Source organism: Mytilus californianus, unplaced genomic scaffold (genome assembly GCF_021869535.1).
Source record: "Mytilus californianus isolate M0D057914Y unplaced genomic scaffold, xbMytCali1.0.p SCAF_10, whole genome shotgun sequence".
Taxonomy (NCBI): Eukaryota; Metazoa; Mollusca; class Bivalvia; order Mytilida; family Mytilidae; genus Mytilus; species Mytilus californianus.
In genome coordinates, this window is record NW_026262582.1 from 26588789 (window position 1) to 26606977 (window position 18189).

The 18189-nt window shown below is 31.8% G+C and overlaps 1 protein-coding gene across 2 annotated transcripts in view; it reads right to left on the bottom strand.

Annotated features, from left to right (window-relative positions):
* The window catches only part of LOC127717861 (uncharacterized), a 38534-nt gene that overhangs the window by 3662 nt on the left and 16683 nt on the right, over positions 1-18189 (bottom strand). For both annotated transcript variants that reach the window (XM_052223723.1, XM_052223722.1), the window contains exon 4: positions 5652-5835. In XM_052223723.1, coding sequence (XP_052079683.1) covers positions 5652-5835 — 184 coding nt within the window. The remainder of the gene's footprint in view (positions 1-5651; positions 5836-18189) is intronic.

The window sequence follows — 18189 nt, forward strand, 5'->3', positions numbered from 1 at the left end:
AAATTGTGTCAACAGGTCAAATTTATACGAGTCCAATTCCTATGATATTTTTTTCTTGTTGATCAACGGGTTTTTTAAGAATATATATGTATACACTAACTTGTGTACATGGTGTTATCCAGGTGAAACATTCTGTAAATGTACGATGTATGATACAACATTTAATGAATTGTATATGAGACATGCAAAAACAATTCGCAAATGTTGTTGCAGTGGCTAAGGTGGGACACAGTAATTATTTTCAGCCAGTCTTAGTGTTAAGAAAGCGATGATCATTTAAGGAGCATGTTGACAATATTCAATATGTATGCTTAGTAAAAAAAATGACAATGGGTTCAAAGTTGTTTGTTTTTGTGCAATTTTCATAGAGATCTCGGGATTTAATTCAGAATGGACGTTTTCTTCCACGGTGTCGATAATTTTCTTCCATGAACATGGGTGGGTCTGGTATGCTGATCTATCACAAATAGTTCCTATCAAACTGACTCAGCAGAACACTTAACAATTGGTGGCGCATCCTGCGCCGTTGCCGCCAGAAAAGCAACACTATATCTCGCTTTCTGCGACTTTCGTCGCCGTTGAGACAAATATCACACACTATTTAAGTCGGTTCGGGAACAGTTGCGATACAAAACAATTATCGGGTAAAAGAGGGACGACACCCGACATTGATAGTTCAAAAGCAATACGCTGCGGCTGGTTTAATAATTACATTGTGTAACTTGCTTATCGCATTTTCTCGTCATTACCAATTGTTCCGTTTGTAGAGTATTCATTGAACGAGATTTCCTGATTTTGCTACTTAAATAAGGTAAATAAGGTAAATAAAGGCAACAGTAGCATACCTGTTTTTAAAAGTCATAAATCGATTGAGAGAAAAACAAATGCGGGTTACAAACCAAAACCGAGGGAAACACATCAACTATAAAAGGAAAACAAAGGAACATCAGGAACACCGAAGTGCAACAAACACAAACGCCAACACACATAGAAACGAACTATTTGATAACAACTGCCATATTCCTGACCTGGTACAGGATATTTTAAGAAAAAATGGAAGGTTGAACCTGGTTTCATGGCATGCCAAACAATGTTAAAAAAATATCGCTAAAAACACTACGTGACAGAAATACAATATATATCGTTAATGATGGGTGTACAAAACACCGAGACACGCCGCACAGCAATGCAAATTCACATTCAGTATGACAGTCATATTCGGGAATATGACAATGATGGTATTAAAAGGCAATTTTATAATTACAACAAACGATACGACATAACACATTATTCAACCGAAACCATAACAAAAACATGAAAAATAAATACATGAATGTTGGATGTACAAAATACCGAAGAACGTCGTATAGCAAAGTAAATTCAATCTCGTATAAGTCATAATCAGGAAACGTTTGGTACTTAGCAGACAGACGACATAGATGTTAAACCACAATCTAAGACATGCTAAAAATGTTATTAGTTAGTTTACATCTTATAGATCAACCAATTCGTGATGGTGTCCATAAAATTTACGGAGTGTCATTTTTAATCTTTCCTCCTCATAACTCTGTTGGAGCAGTTTCTGCGTAAGAAGCACACTCCTGTATATGAAGTCAGTATAGTGTGAACATGCACGAGCATAACGTATCAATTGAGATATGTACGCATCATACCACAGAGCAGAGGGTATGTTACTGCAGAGAAATGGGAAATTGATAATTGGGAAGTTGAAATCATCCCGTTTGTCATAGATTTTAGTGTGAAATCGTCCATCTGTGTCATTATTGAGGAAACGATTAAGGTATGAAGCAGTCCTTCTTGTATGAGTAATATCCTTAATTTCATGTTCACTGGGATATAAGAGAAGCAAGTACTGACTGAAATATGGGTTATTCAGTGATAGACATCATCAATATATCTGAAAGTAAAATTAAAGACCTTTGCAAGGTGCTTTTTCTTTTTGTCTTTTAGAAGGTTTTTAATGAATTCTGATTCATACGAGTACAAAAAGGGGTGCACAATTAGTACTCATTGGAATACCGACTGTCTGTTGAGATATAAATCCTCCAAACTCAACAAATATATTGTCGATTAAAAAGTCCAGCATTTTGATAATATCATCTTCACTGTATTTTCTGATAGAATATGTGTGGTTCTTCATAAAATAAGAATTATTATAACCCAAAACAAGAAATTCATATCTACGATTCCCATTTTTATAGAAAAAGCTCTGTTTAATGAGATGTTGAAGTAGATTTTTCAATTGAGCATGGGGAATAGTAGTGTAAAGCGTAGAAAAATCAAAGGTCTTAATGTTGCTGCAATATTGCAGTGATTGTGATCTGCGATTTAGCAGTAGATCTTTAGAATTTTTTAGAATCCACATCTATTTGACACTTCTGGTTGAATATATTTCATCACAATATTTTTGAAGGCCATCTTTTACTGTAGAAAGAATAGTAGTCAACACTTTAGAAAGATGTTTAGTTGAACATCTTGATGATTCAGCTATGTATCGTTCTTTATACGGAGTTTTATGAAGTTTTGGTATCCAGTATAATAACGGTAGATTTTCTTCGTTTTTTTTTTATGTTAATACCAAATGAAAGAAGGACAAATTTGTGATTTTGTAAAATTTCATCCTTTGTAAATGATGTTAAAGAATATGTAGGATTACCAGTTGTGCTGTTTATTCAAAGCTCTTCTGTGAGGCATTGCAAATAATGGTTTTTACATACGAAGACAATATTATTGGAGGCTTTATCTGCTGGAACAACGACATATTTGTCATGCAAAGAGGATAAAGCATCCACAACCTCCGGGTTCTTGAATAGATTAGAAACCCTTGTGCACATAGTACATCGTAGTTTCTGAAAGCGCTTCTAAATGCATGGTCGAATAGCTTTGATCCACTCAGACAAAGTGTCCAGTTCTGGTTCGTCTGGTTCGCGCTTTACCCATTTTCTAGCATAGTCCTCAACTGCATCTAGTTCTTTTTCCAGTTGATTGGCAGGGGAATTTCTGTATTTTGGTCCCTTGGCTAACAACCTTCTTAGTTGTTCATTGGTAACGATGCCAAGGTCGCCAGTAATAATATGACCAGCTGGACTATAATTGTATTTTGACGATGCACATGAGCAATCTGGAGGTTTGGATTTTACATCTTTGAGGTTAAAGGCCTCTAAAACCCTCTTATGCATGATATTATGGTTGAAAATCTTGGATGCAATTGTATTGGTGTAAGTATTTTTGTACAGATTTCTGGGGGGAAATATTGCTAATATTGATAGCATCTTAACTTTTATTGGCGAATTCTACTTTAAAAAAATTACGTTTTTCCTCATTTTTGGAAGTAGTTGTTACGGGTTCGAATAGTCTATGGTTAGCAATGTCCATGATTATTGAAACTAATTTATACAAAACGGAATTAGAATCAATGACGGAAGTATTTTGGGCCTCTTGAAATAGTAAATAAAGTTTAGATAATGGAATGGAGTATAATTTAGTTCTGATATGGTGAATGCCTAAAGGTTTTTAAACAGACGATAACAGGCTATCAATTGTCACGGTGTGAACAGCAGTTGGTGTATAATTTTTGTGACCATGACTTCTATTTCGTCGAGCGGAAGTGTTAAATAATTGTAATTTATTGACAGTACTACACCTTGGACTAGACAAAATACCTCCAACATCAATTTTGTTATTGCATCCATAGGGAATGGCTGTTCCCAACTCTCTTATCTAAAAGTCTTCTCTTTGTAGACGATATGGTGTACTCAATATGGGGTAATTTGTTGAATGATATATTTTCTCTATAATCCGGACTCTCATTGAAACAATAGAATGGTCAGGCTGATTAAAATGTTTATAGAGAAATTTGTTGTTATTAGGATCATTAACATTAGACCGATTGTCATTCGTTCTAAAATTGAGTCTTTGTCGAGTTTCCCCGACGTAGATCAGTCCACAAAGAGCACATTCAAAGCCATACACAATATTGGAAGCAGTACAATTTAAATCATCATGACTATGCGTATTGTAACTTTTGGTAGTCAAGTTACTTTGAAAGTGGGTATCAGATATAAGTATATCACAGGTTTTACAATTTTTACGGTTACATTTTGAAATAGAGCAATGTTGTAAGCTATCATTGAAATCTAAAATATCTGAAGGTTGAACAGTACATGGCCGAATATAAACAAACTTGTCTGAATTTTTATAGTACAATCAGGAATCAGGAGACAAACATTAGGAACCATAACATAAAAAGAAGTACCCTGTTTATCGGAGAAGCATATGAATCGCTGCTTTTTTTGGTGAGCGACAACCTATATCCGAACAGACAGTATTGACACCTTATACAAAACAACATATTGTTCAAAATTCCCAGAATATTTATCTATGAAGTTTAAAAAAACCCAAAAAGAATTATTAAACACTACACAGAAGGGGTTAAGAGGTTGAATGCGCCATCGGAGAATTAAAGTTGATACAAGGTTATGGGGACTTTGTGGCAACATTAAGGACAGCCATTCAAAACTGATGTGACCATATGCACTCTATCAGTGTGTCTCCGAAAAGACTTATTTACATCATAAATATATATATATATGTTTCACTTTGTATCTCTAATGTACTTTTTCTATTTTGAGATGACCCTTTATTTTTCGCCAACCATAATCGTAAGTCTAAGTGTAATCCTAGGTATAGACCTAGTTTCCGCAAATGTCTATTATTGCAATACTCACCGAGTCGCATTATTCGCATTAATAAAGACCGCGCAATATTTTCTGTATTTACAGTACGAGAAATTATGGGCTCATCGGATATGAAATATGCTATGCAGCTTTAAAGCTCAGAGTAATTTGTTGCGTTTCGTTTACAATCAATTGCGATTGTAATACTTTCACTGTGTACATACATATTTTGAAAATCTTATTGATACACGCATAACTGCGGAAAAACAATTTTAATTTGTGTTTTATATTGACGATGAGGGTGAGGTAAAGAACGGGGACGATCTGGTTTTGCCATTTTTGTAAGAACATTGTTTTTAGTCAAATGGAATTGTTAACTCACCCTTTTTTCTTTCTTTTTTTCTTTGAAAACCTCAGACATGTCAGACGTTTCTATTTCAAATGTGGTTGGATTTAATCGTTACATAGACAATATTCTTTGTTTATATCTTATATATTCAAACTAACTTTGAATAATAGGAACAAATCCCCCTGCTTATTTTCCCAAGATAACTGATAATACGATCTTTCCTCATTTAATTTGAATAAAAAGGTACATTGTAAAAGTTAAACAAGCTTTCTACTAGGGATTTTCAATTTTTGGTTCAAGAGCAGCACTTACAAAAGACATCTGATTGAAATGCACATACGGTGTGATGTATTAGATCATTTTGCTCAGGTTTCGTATTAAGTAAATGTCAGATTAACATTTATTAAACATCGAAACATATAGTAAGTGTGTTATTTCCTTAAGAGCATGCAATTGAAAAACCCTTAGACTAAATGAAACGTAAAAAGATGTGGCTGTGATGGTTTTGCTTCTTTAGCTTTAATGTTTGAGGCTATTCTTTATTTACCCCGACTTGAACTTAAGAACGATTTTTATCGATTGAACATATGTTTATTTACATTTACCTTCAGCAGAAGAACACATTTTGTGATCAACAACTGTCAGAACTGTTTTTCCTACTGTGCATAAGACTTTAAGTGAATCTGTACATGCCTTCTCTGATCTTGAGTAGATAAATGCTAAGGATGACTGATAAAACAAATCATTTTTTCCCACAGTAACAGACAAAAATGATGATAAGTTTTGTATCTGAAAGGAGAACACATCTCAAATATAATGTATGTTGCATTTTTGGACATTTGTTTCACTTAAAACTTGTTTTGAAAATGATGCTTACATTAACGTTATTCAAGACTCTGTAAGGTAGTTGTCACATAATAACATCTCACCTATATTGATATTCATTAAAACAGTTTATCGATCTATGTATATACTACGCAGGTCCGTTGGGACCTTTACAAATACACTAAATATATAGTGTGCACAAATCCCAAATAATGCAATGTAGTTTGCCAAATTATTAACCGCCTTTTGATTTTAGTACTTTTTGTACATCAGGATTGGTTGTTTTTCATAAAATATGATGAATTTCAGGGAAAAGATACTAAAATATTGTTCGCATTGCTTAAAAATGCAAATATTTCTTCTTTTATATGAGAAATAATGCAACGTCAGTTGCAATCAGTCATTATCAATGGCTTTAGATAAGTAATTTTGTATAAAATGTGAATAATATAAGGACAAAGATACTTAAACGTTTGTTTTAGTTGAATAAGAATGTATTTATTTCTTTATTTTAATGGAAATCATGAACCGCCATTGGAATTTAGAACTTTTTGTACATCAGGATGGGTCGGGTTTTTTTTCAAATAGTGATATATATCAGAGAAAAGATAATAAAATTGTATTTGTATTGTTTAAATATGCCAATATTTCTTTAGACCACTTAAGTTTTTTCAACTTGGCAATGATAGTAACGATACAAGTGAAATAAAGCCGAATGTAACGTTTAAAAACTACAGCTTAAAAACTACAGCTTATAGGATGTGTGTAGTAAATAGATGGAAACCTCGTGTTTTAGTTATCATATATGTAACAAAAACCAAAAAATATTAATTGAAGTGATACACTGAATATAAAAACATATGAATTTTTTTGTAATTTTAATGTTATCGATATTATTGAACCAATGCATGTATCTATACTACAGTACTTGCAACATTAGGCGTTACTGTTTAACGGGAACTTGACTGATCAGTGAATGATCGGTGATGGATGTTTGACTAATCGATGAATAATCGATGATCGATGACCCAAAGAATCCGTCAGATACGTTAAATAACCTATGTGAGAGTAACCGTGACAACGGTCAGCGATCGATCAGTGAATTAAATATATGCACGGGGGACGATGCATGCATTATATGTATTACTCAATTATTGGTTTCTTATTTTGTTTGCCAAATAAATTACATAAGTGCAGAACATTGTCATGTTACGAATGTTTCTGTATAGCTAAAAAGAGATAATATGTTATCATTTGAAATAAGTACCCTATTTAGCAATTGTGCATTTTAATGTTACGAGATGATGAAAATGAAAATTATATTACAGTAAAGATATGTAAAGCTTTGTTTGGGTTGATTGAGAGTGCAATTATTTCTTTATTTTAATGGAAATCATGATCCGCTATTCGAATTTATAAATTTTGTACATCAGGATAGGTTGGGTTTTTTTTACAAATAATGATAGCTTTTTATCCCAAATAATGCAATGCAATTTACCAAATTATTAACCGCCTTTTGATTTGAGTACTTTTTGTACATCACGATTGGTTGTTTTTCATAAAATATGCTGAATTTCAGGGAAAAGATACTAAAATATTGTTCGCATTGCTTAAAAATGCAAATATTTCTTCTTTTATATCAGAAATAATGCAACGTCAGTTGCAATCAGTCATTATCAATGTCTTTAGATAAGTAATTTTGTATAAAATGTGAATAATATAAGGACAAAGATACTTAAACTTTTGTTTGAGTTGAATAAGAATGTATTTATTTCTTTATTTTAATGGAAATCAAGAACCGCCATTGGAATTTAGAACTTTGTGTACATCAGGATGGGTCGGTTTTTTTTCAAATAGTGATATATATCAGAGAAAAGATAATAAAATTGTATTTGCATTGTTTAAATATGCCAATATTTCTTTAGACCACTTAAGTATTCTCAACTTGGCAATGATTGTAACGATACAAGTGAAATAAAGCCGGATGTAACGTTTACAAACTACAGCTTATAGGATGTGTGTAGTAAATAGATGGAAACCTCGTGTTTTAGTTATCATATATGTAACAAAAACCAAAAAATATTAATTGAAGTGATACACTGAATATAAAAACATGTATGTTTTTGTAGTTTCAATGTTATCGATATTATTGAACCAATGCATGTATCTATACTACAGTACTTGCAACATTAGGCGTTACTGTTTAACGGGAACTTGACTGATCGGTGAATGATCGGTAATGGATGTTTGACTAATCGATGAATAATCGATGATCGATGACCCAAAGAATCCGTCAGATACGTTAAATAACCTATGTGAGAGTAACCGTGACAACGGTCAGCGATCGATCAGTGAATTAATTATATGCACGGATCGGTCGGATGCATGCATTATATGTATTACTTAATCATTGGTTTCTTATTTTGTCTGCCAAATAAATTACATAAGTGCAGAACAATGTCATGTTCCGAATGTTTCTGTATAGCTAAAAAGAGATAATATGTTATCATTTGAAATAAGTACCCTATTTAGCAATTATGCATTTTAATGTCACGAGATGACGAAAATATAAATAATATAACAGTAAAGATATGTAAAGCATTGTTTGGGTTGATTAATAGTGCAATTATTTCTTTATTTTAATGGAAATCATGAACCGCTATTGGAATTTATAAATTTTTGTACATCAGGATAGGTTGTTTCTTTTTTACAAGTAATGATAGCTTTTTATCCCAAATAATGCAATGTAATTTGCCAAATTATTAACCGCCTTTTGATTTTAGTACTTTTTGTACATCAGGATTGGTTGTTTTTCATAAAATATGCTGAATTTCAGGGGAAAGATACTAAAATATTGTTTGCATTGCTTAAAAACGCAAATATTTCTTCTTTTATATGAGAAATAATGCAACGTCAGTTGCAATCAGTCATTATCAATGTCTTTAGATAAGTAATTTTGTATAAAATGTGAATGATATAAGGACAACGTTACTTAAACTTTTGTTTGAGTTGAATAAGAATGTATTTATTTCTTTATTTTAATGGAAATCAAGAACCGCCATTGGAATTAAGAACTTTTTGTGCATCAGGATGGGTTGGGTTTTTTTTTTTTTCAAATAGTGATATATATCAGAGAAAAGATAATAAAATTGTATTTGTATTGTTTAAATATGCCAATATTTCTTCTTTTTATCAAAAATAATACACTGTTGTTGGCAATCAGTTATTTTGAATGCCATTGAATAAATACTTTTTATAAAATGTTAATAGTTTAAGGATAAATATGCATACACTTTTGTTTTTGTTGAATAAGAATGCAATTATGTCTTTATTTTAATGAAAATTATTGACCGCCATTTGATTTTTGATAATATTGTACATCAGGATGGGTTGTTTTTGATAAAATTCAATGAATATTAGAGGAAAGATACTAAACTGTTGTTCGCATTGTTTTTTATTACCAATATTTCTTCTGTCTATAAAAAATAATGCAATGTTATTTGTAATAAATTATTTAGAAGGCCTCAAAATAAGTTATTTTTAATCCCGTATGCTCATTTTTATATTTATTACGAGTCTATATCGTATTATCGATGTATAATGTGTCATTCAGCGATTGTTGATCGCAAGCAAATTATCCTTCGACTTTGTTTTCGAAGTTTACCGGATCGTGACATTGATAAACAATCAACACAGAGCACGTGACAAATAAGTAAATTGATAGATCGTTGATTTTTTTTTATATGTTTTCCATGCGTGCCAATTTGTTAATTAATTTTTTCCTTAACAGTTGTTCAATGATGGATTGTATAAAGTTTGTTCTATAAAAATCAGTTATTACTATTTATCTTACAGTGCACTTTTGTTTACATTCTTTCATCACGGTTTTCTTCTCGCACTTGCGCTGAGCGGTTACCGAGTTTTAACTAGAGTTCTCGTAGTTAAGGTCACTAAATACGGGAAAATATCGGTGAATTAGTGTAAGGGAGGACAAAAATTCAATGTCAGTACATTTATGAAGATTTTGATAAAACAAAAGATTTTCTTTACAAGTAAGTTCACGTACACTTGTTTTATAGTAAAACGTAAATATTTAACATGTTCAAGTATATTAAACATATTCAATTTTTTCGGGAAATTTAAAGTTTCATATGACTTTAATAATATAAAGTTGGTTGATTGTTTCCCATTTTTATCGTATTTGAAACCTTGTTAGCAGATTTAAATCAAATTCGTCAGAAACGGTGCTGATCCTTTCAATATGTAGGTGATTTTGATATGTGAAAGGGTTGAACAGCTGAGCAGAATCTCTATTACTGAAACCTTACGTATATGTATTATTACTTGTTTATAGTAGTGAAGATATGACGTGTTTATCTTTGACTGAGCATATCAGTTTTCAAAGCAAAAAAAAAAACGATTTTGTTCTGCATTTGACCAAATCATTTGCAAGAAAACCCATTTTAAAACCATATGTTATACTGACACACAAAAGATATAATTTTAAACCTGGTACCTTTTGTTAGCTATTATTCGTATGTTTCTCTGTCCTATATGTTCTCCCATTTATTTGTATTGTAGTCCTGTCATGTAATGTTGTCATTTTAATGTTATATTTAACATTGCCATAAAAGCGGGAGGTTTGGCTAGCCACAAAACCAGGTTCAACCCACCATTTTTTTCTTACAATGTCCTGTACCAATTCAGGCAAATGGCCATTGTTATATTATAGTTCGCTTCTGTGTGTGTTACATTTTAATGTTGTGTTTCTGTTGTGTCGTAGTTCTCCTCTTATATTTTAATGTGTTTCCCTCAATTTTAGTTTGTAACCCGGATTTGTTTTTTCTCAATCGATTTATGAATTTCGAACAGCGGTATACTACTGTTGCCTTTATTTAAACTGCAAGTTTCATAAAAGATTTTATTGAAAATTTTCTTTTTTATTATGATACAGACAACATTTTCAAGTTACATCTTAGATTGATAAAAGAATTAAACACATGTGAGCCATTGTCACACATTTGAAATTATTGTACCACTGAAAAAATGCCGTTTCAGAATGATAAAAGGAGGACTTATTGTATTTTCAGTTATGTTTAAAAGATATAATGCATAACGATCTAAATTCGTGCATGTACTCTTGCAGACATTCTTTCATTGTTCAATTTAGGATTACCTTGGATTGCCTTTGCTTTTCTTTCGTTCTTAACATTAGTCACTATAACATTATATAAACAACCATCTGAGGCTATTGCTTTTGGGCTTCTAAGTCTCACATTTTCAGCAAAATTCGTTCAACAAGAACAACATCAAAACCTTATTGGTAACCTCTGATGACAACACGGATATACCAAAGATTCAATCTATGGTTTGGGCATTTCAGAGAAAAAATGCGATAAAGTGACCGGGTATTTTTATGTAATTTTATGTTTCCAAGGGCCACAACGTAGACAAAAATTACTCAGCTAGAATGAAACATTTGTTTTATAGAACTCTTCAGGCACTTAAACAAAATGTTGAAAAAAAAACTGTTTTATTCGAGCATTTTCTTATAATTCCAAATGCTACAGCTTTAACATGTTTTAGACCGGTCACAGTCTCGTCTATGTTTTGTCATTAAAAACATGTTTCTATTTCAAAAGTTTCACAGATGGTAAAGATTCTGGGTTAGAACATTTACTTGGCCGATTTTTTTTATTTATTAATGTCTTAGGGTTAGATAAGAGTCAATATGAATCCGCTATTGTGTGATGCCTAATCACTTGATATAACTAATCAAAGTATTTATTAGGATTAACACGACGGGTGTCGCATGTGGAGCAGGATCTGCTTACCTTCCAGAGAACTTGAGATCATCCCCGTTTTTTATGTGGGAATCGTTTTGCTCATTCTTAAGTTTTTTATTGTGTATACTGTTGTTTGTCTTTTCGTTCTTTTACGTTTTTTACCATGACGTTGTCCGTTTGTTTTCGATTGACAAGTTAAAATGTTCCTTTTGTATGTTTCGCCTCGCTTTAATAGAATAAATGACTGCTGTAATAATACAATTTTTAGCTCAGCCGGCCAAAATTTTTCATTTTGTCTATAATCTTGAAAACTATAATAAATAGATAGAAACTTTTAAAGACAAAAAAGATCAACAAGACAAGTTTAACAAAATAGCTATCATGATCGAAATCTTCAGCTGACTCTTTATTGGAGTTATTGCCCTTTAATGATACTTCTCGCCATTTTTGGGGCGTTTTTTGCTTATTATCTTTAAAACAATAAGAGATAAATATAGACTTTAGAAAAGAAAAATAATCAGCAGGATAAGATCTACAATTACGTCTACATGGCTGAATTGTCAGTTAACTCTTAATAGTGCTATTCCCCTTTAATGATGATTTTTACAAGAAAGTGGCAATGGTTGAAGATGCAGGTGAGCAACAAAAGCTTTTTAGAGCACAGAGTTATATTATTTATATGCTGATGCCTTCGATTGACAAAATATTTAGTATTGCCTATGTTTCGGCATTTCTTATAAGAATAAATTATATGTTGTCACAAATATTGAAAGTTTCATTATTTTTTCATTCGTAATTCTCTCTGTCGTATAAATCCCCCTTCCGATTTAAGATTAAATATTGTCTTGGGATTTTCTTTAATATTGGTTGAAATGTGTTCCTTCACCATAATCGATGACAAAACTTGGAGAAAGATTTATTCATATTTGTAACAGAATCCACACAACAAAAAGATTTTTTTACTGAACACAGGTTACACTTCTTTTTTTTTTTTAAATTATAGCTGTTTCGTTTTGTCTCATAGGCATACAAGGCCAAAATCCTTTTAATGCATGGTAAAGCAGTATCTCAAAATATGAAAACAACAATCTATGTCAGGATTGATTTTCTGGTTATCCTTCATGAGGAACACTCAAAGCCGATTTTTTAAAAACTTTGAAAGTCAAGGATGTATAAGAACCAAAATATTGAAGAGCTGTATGATCAAACAGGAACTTCATAAAAAGCCAAGTCCATTTAAGCTCAACTTTACGCGAGGGAGGTAAAACATAAGCTTCTTAGTAATTGCTAGCTTTATAAACGGACAAATTGGAAAAAGTTTGTTATAAATCATGTCGCATATCAATGGTGTAATCTATCAAAGATCTTTAGATTCGTAGTTTCTTAACAAACCACTTCATTCCACTAGTAATTGAGTTTTATCTCAAACGGTCATTTCGATCTAAACAGCTCTTAAAAGGAAAATATAGGCCAAAGATAACAAAGGGACATTCAAACTCACAAGTCGAAAATAAACTGGCAACGCCATAGCTAAAAGATAAAAGAACAAAAAAGACAAGCAACAGTATATAGAACAAACAAAATAGAAAATAAATGACTGAGCACCACGAACCCCACCAAAACCGGCGCTGACTAAACAATCAGTTATTATGAAATTTTCAGTCTTTCAGTCAGTTTTCATAATGATCAACTGCGGTAAATTTAGTACTGTTCCAATAATTCGCTAGCTTATGATTATGTTATTGTTCAGTCTATGTTCAGAATGTCCAGTAGTCGTTCATTACCTGTGCAGATCAAAACCATAATGAATGGTCTGAAAAGCTATTGAACAATATCCATTTGGATATCATCTTTGTTTTTTGTGTTCTGATTTTGCGTCTCTTTTCTTTAATGACTAAATTCTTTCCGGGAAACATCTTCATCAGTTTGGCTGCATTGTTCTGTTTTAAAAATCTGGTCCTTTTCATAGTAATACATTGTTTATTGAAAATCGTGGTTACTTTCTTAAACAGCAATCTGTCGTTTCCTGTTCATCAATATCTTCTCCTGTTTTGCTTTCAGCAATCAGTGTTCGTGTTACCAATTCAGATATTTTCTAATCTTCAGTTCACAAGTCAGCAACTTATCTTAATCATGTTAATTATAAACAGAAGTTGTAACTAAGCGGTCAATGATTCTAAATCATGGTTATTTACCTATGCTGACACGATGCGCTTTACCTTTTATTTTTCGAGCACGAATTATTGTTTATTCCTTTTTCGAAGCCTTATTTTTCCCTTCGTACTTGTTTGGCCTGATTTGTTTGACTTTGTCGCATAGTAATTACCAGGTATCATCTTTCTTTGAGATAATTGTTTTCTTCTGTTATCTGTTCCTGTTTGTAGTATGACCTCTTGTTGTCTAAGTTGTCATTGTCTTCTGCAACTGCAACTTCTGACTGAACTAGTAAGTGGAGCTTTTATGAGTTATTACCAATGATGATTATGTTTGTTTTGTGACTTAAGCTTTCCTCTTTTTAATCTTCAGTCCACAATTATTGTTTTATTTATTGAAGTAGTGGGAAACTGTACGTAATATTTGCTTTTTGTCATCTGCTTCCCATATATAATCTGGTTTGTACTTATTGATTTCCTTTGTTTGCAAAGTATAATGTGCATCTTCCGTCAGATCTTTTGATGTGGTCTAATATTCACGGGCCTTCTTTTGTAATGTTCATTTTGCTTTAACTCAATGGACCGTTTCTTCTGTTCCTTGTGTTTTTATAATGGGATCGTGGTCTTCAGTCTCCTCACTCATCAAGTTGGTTTCATTTTTTTTTTTTTATCTTTGTAGGTTCCGATCAACTTGGGTGTTTTATATATTCCTTTATTTTACTTAATACACAAAGATAACGTCTTGTCTCATAAACAGAACCTTCGGCGACTGCCTTCGCCAAACCTTTTCCTTCCTCCCCACAACAAGCATGTGTGAGGTATTCCATAACAAGATGTGTTATTGTTGTTTATTCATTCAATTCGAAATGCCTCCTCAATCCTGTCTGTTAACTCGTCTATGAACTTATTCGCATATGGGAAAATAGTCTCTAGATTTTTCTAAATGGCAACGTGGATAGCCTTTTGAATAAAATTGGTCGTTGAAAAGTTTGCACACTGTTTCGTAGTCTGTTTTTATCGTGTATTGCCTTTTTCTGCTTTTCCAGAAATTCTCACTACCAACATTTGTAATTTTTGTTCATTATTTCTATCCGTTCATGAAAGCTAAAGACTCAATATTTGCTTTCAGCAGTGACCATACGAACGATGGTGTTCTGTCAAAATTACTTGAGTTAATAGAGTTGTGATTTAAAAGAGAAATTAAATTATGATCAAAACTGACGTTTATGATGTCTAAACTTAAGTATATGCAAAGTAGACGTGATAATAATGATACAAGTAACTAAAATAATAATTTGCAAAATATATAAACTACAATATAAAACTCAACTTTTATAAAGAGGAGAGAAAAATACCCTTATAACTAAAAAGATTTTGTTTTCTGTACAAAACTGCAACACCAACTTTACTGACTACACCCTCACATAATACAAGCAGTATTACAAACAGGTATATAAAATAACTTACAATCAACCAATATTGACATTTACAAAAAAGGTCGCAATCAATCATAAAGTACAGAGCAAATCATCCATACGTTCACAATTAATGTAGAGATCAATAAGTGAAGGCACGTGTATATTATCAACACATTTCTGTATCATAAGTGTGTGAACAATATTCAATTGATCAAAACAAATAAAACACAATATAATCACGAAACAGTAATCTGTTTAAAAATATGACATTATAAGATCTGTCGGACACAGTGGTACCAGTAATTAAAAAAAAAAAAAAATGGAGAAAACAAAAAAGACGTAATAATATTTTACATTAAAAGATCTGACGACAACGGATTATCAATGATTCCAAATGTGTTGATTTTTTTCAAAAATGTTAAACATGTTAAAAGTTTCTCCTAAAATAAACTAAATAAAAAATTGTTCTTAATTTACTTGTTTGTAAAGTTATGTAACCATATATGCATATTTTATAAGGCTGAAGTTTGTTGTAGGAATCCAATTGCCAGCTGAAGTTTGGCAGTTTTGAGATAGACTCTCTCCTTTGTAATCTACATTTTTTGCATATTTCAACTCATGTTTGGTCAATAAAATTCTTGCATATTCTATGTGTATAGTCATAACTGTTTGTTTATATTTTAAAACCATCCATGAAGCCGTTCGGATCCCTTCATTTCTTCTAGGAAGAAAGCAACGACATCTTCAATAGCTTTCGACGATAAAAAAAAAAGCCTCCTTTGTATTCTTTCCAGGTATGATATAAAACTATGTAGTAAGTGTTGATTTTTTCATATGTAAGTGCGTGTATTTTGTTGTAATAATCTCCAATGTCTATTTGAGCTTTATAAAAATTCGTCTTTTGACTTACGTTTCACATTTGAAAGGAAACATTAAAGCGTACTACCACGTGTAAGTGGATGAATCTTAACGCACAATATATTTGAGTATGAGCACACTACGTTAAACAACGCGCAAAATAAAGTTAATTATGTGCATACTTTATTTATATTATAAAATTGATTGCTCAATACATTAATATTGAGCTCAAGTAATATTTAACAAGGCTACGTTTATTTCAATGAGGATAATTATGAATTTAGAAATAAACTAAAGACTCAAAACAGTTTTAAAAATAAGAAAATGAGGTACAATGTATGAGTGATATGAGACAACTCTCCATCCAAGCCACAATGTGTTAATCCAGATAGTATACTGGCTATGTGTTTTAAACATCATTAACTATGCAGTTAGTATTCGAAATCATTCGTTAGTATTCCAAAAGATGAACGACAAATGAAATAATTTTGTTTTACATGTTTGTTTGACTTGCATCGATCTAGAACTCTTTATACATCTGACTAGTTCATTCATATAACTACTCAGTACTTCAGATCATAGTAATGGTAAGATTAATATTCATGTTATACGAACATGATCTTTATAAAAGAAGGTTAAGTTAGCATTTACATTGTTTACATCTGTTTATATGGACAATAAAAGTTAAATGCAGCTGTACATGTATAATGTAAGATTTAACGTTCATATAAATAAGAAGATGCGGTATGAGTGCCAATGAGACAACTATCCATCCAAGTCACAATGTGTAAAAAGTAAACAATTATAGGTCAAAGAACGGCCTTCAACACGGAGCCTTGCCTCACACCGAACAGCAAGCTATAAAGGGCCCCAAAAAGACTAGTGTAAAACAATTCAAACAGGAAAACCAACGGTCTAATCTATATATAAAAAAACGAGAAACACTTATGAACCACACCAACAAACGACAACTACTGAACAACAGGCTCTTGACTTAGGATAGGTGCATAAGAATGCAGCGGGTCTAAACGTTTAAACTGGTGCCAACCTTCACACTAACCATAAACAGTGGTATAACATTACAACACAATAAAATATCAATTGAAATGGCTTAAGTCGATCAAAAAGACAATACACAAAAACAAGTAAATATACACTGAACGAATAAGTTTGATCTATGACACAATATAAATAAAAAAGATGTATCAATGTCAAAAAGACAACTTTAACCTAGGACAAAATGATGTTGAATAAAGTAACGTACACAGGTAAAGTAGTAGGGCCACGAAGGGATAAAAACGGCCCTGTCTCAGAAATTGAAGAAATTACGGCAGAAGGATCACTAACTAGTGTAGTTCATAAAACGATAACCATTAGACTTGTAACGGTGTTTGTATAATTTTCCAGGGCGTCAGAAAAGACAAGACCAAGGTACAATGGTATTTTAGCCATTTGCGCGTAACGTTAAAATTGTTTTCATTAACGTTCTAGTAACTTTATATTAATCATTTTACCACAAGAATTTTTTTACAAAATATTTCTTGAATCTCGTCCATATATCTTGTTTTTTTTTTAACTCTATTAACAGAAACTTACTAATATTAAGGTTTAAGCTGCACATAAGCGCTTCAATTAAATTTTGTGTAATTGGCCCGAATACTGATATTCACGAAATAGAAATTGCAGAGACTATGTAAACAAACATAATTCTATAGCATAAATTAGATTAAAATTCATAAAGGATTTTAAAACATAAACAATGCGCCGGCAAAATAGTCATTGCTATCGAAATATCCTATTTTGCTTGTTTTTATTAAGATATTTTAATCGAAGACGACAAAATAGCATATTTTCTATTTTGCCGGCTGCGGCAAAATAGCCACTGCCTAGTTTAAAAAACTCAAAAATTTGACAGAATACTCATTCTCAGTTGTCCATTGTGGACGATTTCATTCAGCGATTTAGCTATATTCAATTAAATCTATCCGACTTTTGCATGTTTCTATCAATTACGTTTAAAAGAACAAATAGTTTTATTATTTTATGATTCGTGTTCTCGTTAAAGGGGCATTAGCTACGAGATATAGAAAAAAAAGATTTGTT